This window comes from Vidua macroura, chromosome 8 (genome assembly GCF_024509145.1).
Source record: "Vidua macroura isolate BioBank_ID:100142 chromosome 8, ASM2450914v1, whole genome shotgun sequence".
In the NCBI taxonomy this organism is placed as follows: domain Eukaryota; kingdom Metazoa; phylum Chordata; class Aves; order Passeriformes; family Viduidae; genus Vidua; species Vidua macroura.
Genome location: NC_071578.1, coordinates 24,455,000 through 24,468,304, shown reverse-complemented (window position 1 = coordinate 24,468,304; position 13,305 = coordinate 24,455,000). Strand labels below are relative to the sequence as shown.

The window sequence follows — 13,305 nt, the reverse complement described above, 5'->3', positions numbered from 1 at the left end:
TATCCAGACAACATCCAAGAACCTGCAGGACACAAAATATTCAATGAAGATCCTGCTAAAAATCACACACGTTGCTGGGCTACCACGAGTAGTGCTATTTTTGCATTTGATGTTACCAAGCCCAACCAATTTTAAAAGCTTGCCAAACTGAGAAGAGCTCAGATGGCTCCTCAGGACATCCTATCCTGTCCAAACACCACAGACAGTTGTAACCTCCCACAAGACTGCCACACATTGTACTGCCCAAGGAAGATGGTTCTGCGCTCTTCAAAAAGAGCATAAAATGTTAAAAGCCCTATAAGCTCACAAGATCTAAAGACACTGTTTTCCAATGCTTCTGCTTTGCCTGCCCTAGATGAAATTCTACAGGGAAAGAAACATCCAGCAGCCCTTCCTCCTCCTTTCTCCCTTCCTTGCCTTGCCCCACTTGCTATATTTACAGGATCCAAAGATTTTCATCGAATTCCATTGTAATCTGTGTAAATAAATACAAGCGTAGAAAAACCCACAACTTTGGGGAACCTGGGCCACTTCCAGCTTGCCTGGATAGCTGGGCTGTGCATGGAGCTGGAAGGGTGTTTTTAAAAGGAGGGAAGCAGAAGAGAACAGCTCAAGAATCTTGGCTCAGGCTGGGCATATTTCCGCCTAACTCTGGCTAAAGCTCAGCACGAAGGGCTGGAGGAGGCGATAGGAAGCCGGGCAGGGAGGGAGGGAGGCTGCGGGGCTCTCCAGCACAGCCACGGCAGAGCCCGGGCAGGCTGGAACCATGCTTTTCCTCTGGGCACTGGCATTTGTTCTACTCCTGCAGGAGCAAGATCCCTTAGGTAAGTGACTCTGAACTTGCAAAGCAGAAACTGTAGCTTAATCTCAGTATGGTCAAAGACTCTGCATGGGATGGGAGGGGGAGGCAAATATTTGCTTAATTTTTCTACGGATTTTATGTGAAGGTGACACAGGTATGTGCCAAAATTCTCTGATTTGAGAGGTAAAACTTCATTTTTGTGACATTAAAGTCTGTCCTGTAGGCATATTGCTTTAGTAGATTTGAAGATTTTTTTACTTCTTGCAGGAGATAGTATCACTTTACTTTCAGAAATTTAGAACCGCATCGAAGTGCTGCAGACAGTGCTCTGAATTTCCATAATTACTGTTCTGGCAGCCTTATTAATATCACACTAATCCACTTGGAAATGAGATTAAAGTTCGAGGTTATTAGAGAAAGATTCTCCTTTATTCAAAGCCGCCTTTTAAAATTTTCTGGTAACAGCATCACCACTTTGTTTCTTCTGCTTTGGACTACTTATTCCTGAGATGTTGAGGTACATAATGACTTCTCCAAAAGCCTTGGGAGAACAAAGTATAAACAGAGAACATCTGATAAGTCTGCATCTGAATTCTACTTTCATTAACAAGAGATTAGCACTGAATAACCTGTAATCACATTGTAGTGTGACTGAAAGCTGTTCTGTTTGGCTAGTTCAAGGGTTTACAGTCCCTGTGTAACCACAAACCTGGCTTCCCAGCCTGTTTGTACTACATCTTTTCTGCTAGCTGAGCCTCAGATTTATTTTCCCTCTGGTTCTACTTTCTTGACAAGACAATAGTTATATTTCATGGCAGGGTAGTAAGATCCTATTACATTCAAAACATTTCTTAAAAAACTGTTAGTCCCTTCTACCCCCAAGTTCTAGTCACTCTTCCTTGCCCTGACTCCCTCATACTTAAATGGCTTTGTGATGTTTATCTCAGTGATGAACTGAAATATCAATGCAAGAACACTCTAACTTGTTTTCACTCCACAAGAATTTACTATCCTCTTGTGAGTTTTGCGAGCTTCACCGAAATAAAAGAAAATAAAAAATGGCTTTGTCTATTCCCATAAAAGTAGGGTTTTAACCTAAAATAATTTGCAAACTCAGATAAAATTCAGTTAATTAGAATAGCACCTCAATAATAACTGCAGAGGAGAATAGCACCCAGTATCATGACAGGTGGCAGCTACTCAGTCAGCAAACCACGTTTACTGTCTTAATGGTTTTCATCATGCAAAATGAGAAATTTTGTGTCTGTCATGGCCAGGGGAGCATCCTGCCAGACTGAAGGCTTAAAAAAGCCATCCCCACTTTCCCTCTGCTACCCTTGAGTTTGGAAGATAACTTTTGATTCCCTTGTAGATCTCCTCATCCTAACTCCCATGGGTTCCTCTTAGAAATTATTCAGCCAAACTAGAATTTACGTTTTAATTCAACCATTAATATAAACAATCTCATATTCAAAGAGCTCAGCCTCCAAATCATTCAGGAGGAGAGGCTGGCACGGGGGCCCTTCTGGATGCAACCATGTGCTCCTGCCAAAGATTACAGTGCTTTGCTGCCAGTGCTGGGTTAATTTGTGGGGCGCTGCTCAAATGCAGTGCACAGTGTAGCCTGGAGCACGATACCTGCCCCCTTTAAATGTGTTTCCAGGCGAATCGTTCCGAGGGGTGTGGCACCCCAACAGCAAAGATTTTGCTCCATGTTTATGCGTGGCAGAGAGGTGCCCTGGAGTTCTTGGGTAAACAAGTACCTGCCCCCGCGACACGGGCCAGTAGCGGAGCACACGAAACACCGAGCGCTCTACCAGGGACAGCTTCCAGCGGAGGCACGGCTGCTCCACACCGTGGCGTGATTTGCTTCCAAACAGCAGACGTTTCATTCGGTTTTAACTACAAGCTAAAGTAAACCAAGTGTATGAATGTTTCTCTTCATTCGCCTAACATTTTCTGAATTCTCAAGAAGTTTTGAATCCTCTGATATTCACATGCAATATCAAATCTGGGAAGATCTGTAAGCTAGACCATTATCTAGAAACTGGGAGAAAAAAATCCTTTCAGAAGAGCCAGATTCTGCCCCGAATTGACCATTTGCATTATCACAGAGAAGCATTTTTTCTCTAGGAGATTAAACCACTGCATTGTAGAATTAAAGTCACTGTAAAAATTTATGATAGATATCCTATTTTAGGCCAGATTTGGACTCATATTTCTCTACTACCAAGTTAATAATGTTTTAACCTATACTCCAAGTAATAGGTATTTTCTATCCTTATAGAAAGCTATCAGCATTATTGCCTCCAACGCAAGGATTACAGTCCTTGCAGAACCCACCTTTGAGCTCTAACAGGGAAGGAGAAAACTTTGCAACAAAAAACTGTACCCAAAATAACTGGTTTTTAAGACTGTGAGGTACCTGGGGATCAGGGTTTAGTAGAGTAGTGAACATTTTATAAAGAGATTTTATATATCTGTAAAGCCCTATGTTTTCTTATGTTTAGTTAAAAGGAAGTTAAGGAATTTTGTAACACCCAAACGTAAAGTGAAAATTAGTTTCAAATTCCCCCAAAAAATCAGTTTAGAGATAAAGGACTCCTGTTGTTCAACTGCAGGATGTGGCTGTATTCATAAACGCAGCTGATCCACTCTGGCCGAAGCAGATGTAAGTCCTGGGCCTGAAAATCAGGATCTACTGTGTATGTATGTGTATATCTGCCCTTCTCTCACTATTCTACTTCCTGAGTTGTTGCAGAATGGATGAACTGTCTGCCAAGAGAAAATATGTCTTCAAGCAAGTTCTTAGACTTTTTTAGATATTAGAAAAAATCCTAAAATTATATCTTTCATTGTACTTATTTCTTTCTACTATCATGACTTAGACATACGAAAACTACACAATCACAGAGCTGACTAAGAAGTCACAGACTCACCTCACCCACTCCCCATGACCATCATTTCTATTACTAAACACAGACCAAAAGCCATGTCCTCAGAAAATTGAGAAACACTTTATCCCCTGATACCAGTGGTTATCCTCAAATTGATGGTGGTGTCCATTATTTATGTATCTCACATCCTCCACTTTCAAGACAGCCTTAAGCTCACTAATTCTACACAACTTGGATTCTTTATGGATACTGACACAGCTCCTCTTCTTCCTAAACAGCTTCCCCTCCTCTACACACAAATATGCCCTATACAGCTTTTAGCGATAATCCTCCTAACATTAAGCCTTGGTTTCCATAACAAAGATACGTTTACATGAAAATAAACACATAATAAAGGCAAACTTTTCTGCAGCCCAAAGCATCATTGTAAGATACAGCATGAATTAGAGTAATGTACCTGCTAATTATGTAGCTTGTGTCTCTTATCAGTCCAATTCCCTCTAGTCATTTTCCATTGCAGAAGCAAGAGCAAGAGGATATTCTCTGGCTGCTTGTTCAGGAGACCAGCATGCTGAAAACAGTCTCCAAGTCAATAGTTCCCTCACAGGAACATTTAATTACTATCCTTCTTCTTTGAATGAAAATACACAAAACTTAAGTGCTTCTTATAATCACAGATATGATCAAATAGCAAAAAAGGAAAGTAGTTTTTCAAGTAGCAATTTTGCTTCTGGCACATAGCCATGGCAGGGGCCCAGATTTTTCTGTGCCTTAAAAAAAAAAAGCAAAAACAAAACATCCATTGGAAGAATGAATTATCCCTGGTCTTGTGTACTCCCTCTTAGTCTCCACTGCTGAGTGAGAGACAGATCCCCTTATGAAATGAGAATTATATGGGTCACAATAGCAAAAGCTGCCTGTAAATGAAGAAGTTTTACACAGAAACATATGCTATGTAGTCAGGAACAATTGCTATGAGGTCCCCTTTCTGGTTTTGCACATTTCACAAACACAAGTGTTGTGTGGTCAGACCAGAACACACTGTGACAAAGTCCCACACCCAGGTGGATGGGACAGACTAGGCAGACATGAGAACTCATGGGCTGGTACCTGACCCACCTTCATTAATACATTCCCCAACCCGAGATTCCCCCTTTGCTCCTTCTCTTTCAGGTAAGAAAGAATTAAAACAAGTATAATCTTAACTGATGTAGGATCTGAAATAATATTCATAGCAGCATATTCTACACCTTGATAAAGAGAGCATGAATCAGGTGTGCAATTTTGGAACTTGACTTTCTGATATGGTTATTTAACTTCTAAAATTAATATTAAAATTAGCTAATTTCATAGAAGAAACTTACTTCAGGATGTTTCCCTTATCAGAGGATCATAAATCTTGGATACCAGAGAAATCCCTTGGATTTTTTATTATGTTTGAAACCTTTCCAGGACTTGACATTTAGGCAGCAGTTGAAATATTTAGTGAATGTATAGATTACAGATTAATCCCTAACCAGGCATTAAAAACTTTCATTGTATCTTCTTGAAATTAAACAAACAAACCACAAAATAAACAAAACCCCAGTGTTCTCACAACTCCTAAATTTCAGATCTTCCTATACTGTCAGTTTACTGTCTAATATACAATGCCTGATTTCCATTTCCCACTTTGGATAAATCATATTTAACCTGTATGAAATTTGCCTTGTTGTTCTGCCATAAAAACTAGAGCCTAGTAAAGGTGTGTGTACATTTAAATATTTACATGTGTATGTGTATATATATTTAAATGTATATATTTTTATGTAAATATAAGCACACCCATGCAGATGCCTCCAGTGTGAAGCATATGGCAGTGTGTAAGTTGCTAAGGAATTTTATATATTTATTATAATTCTTGCAGTCCTTATTGCAATCACTAAATTTAAGAATTCCCTTTAAGAAAATAGAGACTAAAGTCGAAAAAGAAGTTCAGAGGTGTCTAAATCACAGCTAAGCATTAGTGTTTTATGGATTACAGCCAGAAAGATGCTGTATGTCCAGTTAAAGATATGCTTCTGAGTGGCTATGAACTTGAAGGGAATCTGTGCCCTAAAAAGCATTTTCAATACAACACTTGCTATCCAAATCAATTATTTTTGATGTCTTAACAATAAGATTTGATATGGCTTGAGTTATATAAAACAGCTTAAAATTAATTTAAAAATACTGGTGATGATGAAACTGGTAACACAGAAAGTTAATTCAGTACTTCCATATCCTAAGATGCCAATGTAATTAATTAAGAGCTGACATTACTGGAAACTAACTTTGATGCCTTGAAGAACAGTCCCCGAAATTAAATATGACTAAGTTTTAGCTCAACACAGTCTGTGGTCTGAAAGCACTAGTACTGATAGTTATTAGTATCAGTTCAGGTTCAAAGCAATTGAATCTTTCCTGAATTTAGCTGCAAGTTATCTTCACCAATTGCTTTGAAAAACATGTAATTTCTTGAGCTAGCATTTCAAAATTACATGCAAATTTTGAAGTGGAATCCAACACGTATATTTAGAGAAAAAATAATTTAAGCAAGGATCAGCAAATCCATTCAGAAGTCTGCTGCATTCCTCCCAAACTGGTTAGTGGATTAATCATTTGAACTTGAACCTCCAGTTCATTACTGTTTTCCAGTTAGAATATAAATCCTTACTACTGCCATTCCTTTTCTCATCAAAGGCTGTCCGGCCACCTTATGCTATATGCTTTAGGAATAAAATGATGCTACTAAACCTAAGCCAGTGCAAACAAAACCACACAGCACAGCATGTTTTCTTGAAGAGTTAGCCATGTTCTCCTTTATTCCCCTTGCTCTATCACGTGTTTTCAGGCTTCCTCGTTTGCCATCTGGTTCCTGTTTCAATCTCCCATGTCTTTCACTTGGCTTGTGGCCTGCTTTGTTTTATCCCTCTTGTCCTATTGAGCACAAACAAGAACTTGCAGTCAACTTTCAAAACCACACTGATCATAGTATGAGGCAAAAGAATTTTACAGGTTTTAAGACCAATGGGGAACACTGTGGTCACTCACCTTGACCTTCTCTGTAATGCAGACCAAAGAACCCAACCCAGCAATTTCTAGATCAAGCCTGTAACTTCATTTGGACCAGCAATGTGTCATTAGGAAGGATACTTTAAAAGACCTACCGGATCTGTGTGGTCACATACTTCAGTTCTGGCAGTCCTAGTAACCACAGAAAATGACAGCAGAGAGGCAGTTGCTTGGGTTTATTCTGATGCTTACCATTAGCAACTACTTGGATGATCAAAATGAACCATTTAACAGCACCTGGATAGAAAGAACTCTGACAGTCCAAGAAGGGAACTTTGTCAAGGAGCACAGAGAAGCAACATCGTGCGGGCTGGGGGAAATATATCCAATGTACAGGAGGCAGAAGAGCTGAACTGAGGGATATTCTTAATCTAAGGCCTCTGTTCTTAACCTGTTTAGTAGGGCTGTTTTGATTCGTACTTCATTGCTCTTCCTCTCCCTTGCTAAAAAATCAAGTTTTGTACAGTCAGGTTGACCATGATACATAGATCTTACTCTCCATTGTGTTACTGCTTTCAAACTTTAGGCATGTTCTTCTAATAAACAGATCCTTATTAACAAGCAGTTCAGAGATGCTCCATTTCCCTGCCAGTGTCTGACTGCATCACAGCCCAGGGTGGTTAGAACTACCCAGATATATGGGCACCATCTATGTAACACAGAGAACTTAATTAAGAGGAAAAAAGGCATGAGTCGTTTTCTTATCTTGAACACAAGAGTTCTGGTTCTTGATGGAAAATAACCACCCTATATATCAAATAGAATGGATTTCAAGAATTTAACTACACATCTCACTTGTAAGAAACATCAGGTGGAAATCTGCAGATGGGACATTAACTGAAAGGTAATGTTCTCTCTGCCATATTGAAATGTTACAAGTGTCTGCATGAAATAATCTATTAAATTTCAAATGAGAGAATTAAGACATTGAAATATGCCTCCTACACTTGCCTAAGCTGTCAGAAGTTGCAAACACCCACTCATTTTAAATATGTAATTTATATGGCATACAAAGAACACTTCACTTTTAAAAGTGGTTAGCTTCAAAACTTACTACCAAAGTCATCTCTATTTATGCATGTGCTTTGAACAGACAAGGAAAAATTCCAATTTTCATTTTAAAAAATGTTTCTTCAGTAACTTCAGAAAGCAAGTACCTGGAAGTATCCTAAGAAGTCATTAGTCTTTTGCTTACATAGTTTGCAGCCTTCGCTCTTCACTTCCTTTACATGGTGACTGTTATTACATGAAGTAGAGATGCTGCTGGAGCAAGGTCAGTGCCAAAGGCAGATTGTGTCCCTTTCTTTCACCAGTTGCAATAGAGGAGGGCAGTGCTCATAAGCAGCATTCCACATGCTGTCTTTGAGCACATGGAAATTACTGCTTTGGCTGAATTGCCTGACAATAGTGACCCAGCTATGTGCCATATTTACAAGGGACCGGATGTGTCCTGTGAACAGCCTATCCCAGAGATAAAGCTGTGGCTTAAGACCTAAAGCCAAACAACAGAATGAGTGTTTTGGGAAGCCAAAGCCTCAAGCCAGGACTCAGAAAAAAGAAGAAATCTACACTGACAAAGCACTGGCTGCCCAGCCAGCAGCAGCTGAAATAGCCTGTTCTGGCGTGGTGGTGAAGGGGCAATTACAAGAGCCTGAGCAGCTCTGTTCTGGTGTGAAAGTCACTAACAAGACATGGACATGCAGGTCCTGAGAGGGTTTCTCATAGCTCAGCCCTCTCACAGCTCCATACTGTAAGGGCTACAACTAGACACACTTTTGCTTATACTAACCCTTAGCCTTACTAACACCAGTTGTCAGGTGCTTCCTGAGACACTTAGGCTTGGCCTGTTTGTCGAATTTTTAGGCACTGCACTAATTCTGTGGTTCTGAGTGATATCTTACAGCCCTGTCAAACTAGGACTTGGTCCTCCTTCAGTACTCCAGCCCATTACAGCTGCTAAGGCAGCAAAGCACTTGGAGCAATGGAAAGCTGCCTCCCTCCGTGTCAGGAGAGGAACCCACCACCCCAAGGAACCAAGAGCTACTGAGTCCTGTGTCTCACAGCAAACCCTTAACCTCATTCTCTAGAGGCACACAAAGCTGTGCAGTGCTTTGCTAAGCTCACAGTAAGATGCAACAACCTTACACTGGCTGTACATACCTATCATGGTATGTATACATGTGCTTTGAACAAATGTCAGTCATCAACCATATCTAACCTCCCCACTTACGAACACCTGCCTAGAGAATCAGCTGCCACAATTTCAGTATCTCCACACTGTTCCCGTCATGATGAAAAAAAAAACACGTAAAGAAACAAAAATTTTGAGAAACAGCATGGTTCATTTGACCACTAAGATAGTAACAACACTCACAAACCACCACCACTAGCACCAAAGATGGGGAAAAAAGGGCAACTGCAAAGCAGCTGGTGTTGAAATAACTGCTGTATTTCAGCACTCTTCCGTAAACAGGTTGTCTTTGGGATTCTGTCCTAACAGCACCACCTTCTGGTGACTGCACTAAAAAAAACCCCAACCAAATCTCTGCCAAACCAATTTCTAAATAATGCCCAGTAAGGTCACTTTGTAATTGCTCCTCCTCTCTATCCTCCACCCCCCAATTCCAAGGATGCCATTCCAACTCAGAGTACATCTCTCATCCCCCTCAAACTGCAGTGATCCTTACTGACACAGATTTGCCATCACCTGACGCCTACACTCCAGAAATTTTGGCACAGGCTTGAGATGGAGCACTGCAGCAGTTCCAAACCACTGCTCTGGCACAGCAGCACTGAAGACAGAATTAGTTACTGCTCTTGTGTGTCTTACTGTTCATTACAACACAAGCTCAGTTTTGTCTTTGTTACAATCAAACAATGACAGAATGAGTTACTGCTGCTTCCTCATTATCATAGTTGCTTCAAGCATCAAACAAGAGCAAAAGCTAACTTTACATGCAGAAAGACACGTTATCACTTTAGCACAGTTTAAAATATTCCACTACAGTACTCTGCATGCATTTGAAAATTTAAATGCTACTGAATGCTGCACAGAAGTTATGAAAAGCAAATAGGCTCTGCTAAAGCACGGACACCAGCAGCTACTGACCTTTCATGGAACAAAGCCAGTAGAATGAAAAGTTCAAAGAGCAAGAGCTCCTGAGTACTGAGAGGTAAACACAGATAATGGAGTTATATCTCACACAGAGATATGTGACTTTGTGCATAGCACCACATACAAGTCAGCAAATGTGCTCAGAAATAAAACATTTTTAATTGTTTCCCTTCCCATTGCAAAGTCAGACTGTGTGGGACTACTTTCTGGCACAGAGGAATCATTAACCATCATCAGCATCCATTTAGAAAGTCGACAAGCTTAGCTACTCTTCAAAGCTTTACTGCACCAGCTGCTTCTGAAGAAAGTCTATGAGGAACTGTTGTGTAAGGCAGATCTTCCCAACAGTTAGGTTTTACATTTAAGAGAGGCAGAGTCACAGCCTATAAACTTACTCTACACAATAGGAAAAAATAGATTATGTAAAACAAACACTCACATAGACAAAACAAACACCCACGGCAAGAGAAAACACCTTGTTCTAACCAATATGACATGTGCAGGCAACTACTGAGGCACAGCTGGAGTTATTGGAAAAGTTCAATTCCTATATTTGGTTCATAAACAATGCTGTGTAGCATGCAAAATACCACTTCAGAAATCAAAGGCAAGGACTGCTATTAACCCTCTGCTTATTAACTGTGTCTCTATTTCCAGCTGCTGGTGATCCTGTCAGTATGGTACCTGGAAGTTCGGAAAGAGGAAGCTGGTGTAATGAACATATGCTGCATGAACGCTTAGATATTATTGAAGAGGTAAGAGGGATTGTGCTGGCTCCTGAACCTTACCAGACCTCTGCCCTATCCTTTTGACCAAATAAAAGGGATGTTTCTAGACAGTGTCCCTTCTTGACTTTATTCTAGTCAAGGTTGGACTACTTTTTCCAGATGTCATCGTTTATAACTATCCATAAAGCCATTATCACCAGAAATATATAATCTTGATGAATTCCAAAAATATGATTAACAGTTTATCAGCCTTTTCTAGAATGTTTATAATTGTGCCTTTAACCTAAAAATCTCAGAATCGGTATTTGTAAAGTTGCACATTGGCTTATGTGAGTTCTGCAAGGTGACTCCAAGATGAATAGAGAAGTTTCTGCTCTGGGATTCCAGGAAAGCTGCAAAATTTGACTTTTTTTTCCCCCTGGTGTCTTAGCACTTACAAGACACCTGCTAACTATCCTCAGCTGGGTAGTTCCCAAACTTCATGCTGTGGTTCTCAAATTACCTCTCTTCTGCTCTAATCCCAGCCCTCATCTTTCCACCCCATCAGCTCCTCTCATCATACATGCAGATTATTTTATTTCATTTAGTAAACTGCGTTTCTCTCAGAAATGAGAAACAATTAAAAACAAAAGAATGCAAAGCTCCAAGAAGTCAAATTCTTCTTTAGACAGGGATGCTGTAACATAACTCTTACAAAACCAAGTGCTAATACTTGGTGCCACTAGAGGCCAGCAGAACACAAGAAATGTTTAAACCTGCAATGCGTATTATAGATTAAATTAGCTGTTGGCATTACAGTACATGAGGTTTGCATTTCCACAAACACATCTGGTCCAATTCCTTCCACTTGATCCTCTGACTACCTCCTTTCTCCATTTGTCTCCCTTGTTTCCATTAGAAGGTAATAAAAACAGTGGAGCACCTAGAATCAGAAGTCAAATCGCTCCTCAACATCATCAGTGAGACAACACTGAATATCCCCACTGTTCCAGGAACTCCACTTATAGACGTTTTTGATGGTCAGTATCTCATCAGGTATAACCTAAGTTGAAGAAAAGGGTTACATGTGTTATTATTAAACATACCATATTTTCTCTCTCAAGATGTGAGCTAATCAGCTCAGGGTAGCTAAGGCCTCAGAACTGGGGGCCTCAGGACCCCAACTGTGGGTCCAGTTTGGAAAAATCAGATTTCAACAACCACTAGGTTAGGATAAAAGGAAGCAACTCACCCTACAATGGCAGGACAGACAAAGCTGTCTCAAGGTCCCTTCCAGATTTAAGATCCCGTGATTCTTTAGCTTCATGTGTGACAAAATGAGATGGCAACAAAATTTTACAAAATTGGAGGTATTGCCATTTTGATATCCTAAATCCAACTTTGACATGTAAGACCCTCACACAAAACCTGCTCCTTGATAAACATTTTTGGAATAAATTAAACCACAACAGAAATTAGTTGGATGAAACCACCTATAATACTCACTTTCTTATAATGCTCTATGCTCTTCATCTTCTGCCTAAATATCAACAGTGCATTTAAGAAGGTGAGACACTCTTGGTGGAAAATAAACCACTTGTGGACAGATATAAGCATCGACAGACATGTTTATGAAGTCAGTTTTGTCAGTGCTGCACTGTTTGTTCATTTAAGGCAGCTGTACCTGGGCACACTACAGTGCACTTACATGATGGAAGTGGGCTTGAAGTAGACAGCAGTAGAGTTTATGCTGGTTTTTGGTTCTTACAGTTGGCTGTATGGATCTGGTAACCATGACTAACACTGTCCTCACCAACTTTGTTATACATTGAAGTTTACATTTTTCTGTGAGGGGCAGTTAACAGGTTAACAATTAAGTTACTCCCCTACAATGGAAAGGGGTATTCCAGTAAAAGTGAAGAGTATTCCAGTAAAGCATTGCAGTGAATTTAAAACAGAAATCAGCAGCAAATCTATAGCAAGTACTACTCAGGTGGATCTTGCAACAACTGCCAAATTGCTCAAGAATTACAGGTTGGACCTTCCTTCTATGATTTTGTGAATCAATGTGACAAATCCCCACTTTAGAGCAGCAAGATTCATGTTTTAAGAGAGATTTATCCACAAAGATTGATCTTAATCTCATAACTAAAAATAATCACATCAATTCTTCTCTATACAGATACCAGCTGAGCACTGTGAAGACAGAAGACAGCTGAATATAACAGTGTGGTTGTCATAAACAGTTGCACTTCTGATCATTTAATAAGCTTGTGTTTCCAGAATTCACGCAGGGTGAACAATCCTCAGCTGTAGTTTGTCTTCTGTATTGCTGTGCTTTATAATAAAAAGGAATTTGCTTTCAGACACAGTTTTAAACTTTGCATTCTAAATCTTTCAGGAACCTTACTTTATCAAAATTGCCTTTCAAATACAGCATTGTCAGTAAGAAAACAAGATTAGGTGGTGTTCAGGACTAAAGCACAGCTAACAAACTTCCCTTAATTCAAAAGCTTCCTCCTTCCCTTGCAAAGAAGTGAACTCTTGCTATTGGTTTCAGCCAACAAAGATAGACTTCTGGGTGCAAATTCCTCTCAAGACATGCTCAGAGAGTCTGACAGAAATGAGTGGATGGTCTGCCTTTGGACATAGGACACCCTGCTGCCACTGACCAAAATGGGAGTCCTGTCA

General features: G+C 40.0%; 1 protein-coding gene across 1 annotated transcript; it reads left to right on the top strand.

The window, feature by feature from the left end:
* Positions 1-718: 718 nt before the first annotated feature.
* PLAC9 (placenta associated 9) lies at positions 719-12,981 on the top strand. The gene is made up of 4 exons (XM_053983314.1): positions 719-824; positions 10,565-10,662; positions 11,534-11,654; positions 12,797-12,981. The coding sequence occupies exons 1-4, from the start codon at positions 767-769 to the stop codon at positions 12,805-12,807; spliced, it is 288 nt and encodes a 95-aa protein (XP_053839289.1). The 5' UTR covers positions 719-766; the 3' UTR covers positions 12,808-12,981.
* Positions 12,982-13,305: the final 324 nt, after the last annotated feature.

Excerpts from the sequence above, each read along its gene's own strand:
- PLAC9 (XM_053983314.1), top strand. The coding sequence starts at position 767 with ATGCTTTTCCTCTGGGCACTGGCATTTGTTCTACTCCTGCAGGAGCAA. Across the intron at positions 825-10,564 it reads GCAGGAGCAAGATCCCTTAG|CTGCTGGTGATCCTGTCAGT; the intron begins GTAAGTGACTCT and ends CTCTATTTCCAG. Across the intron at positions 10,663-11,533 it reads GCTTAGATATTATTGAAGAG|AAGGTAATAAAAACAGTGGA; the intron begins GTAAGAGGGATT and ends TGTTTCCATTAG.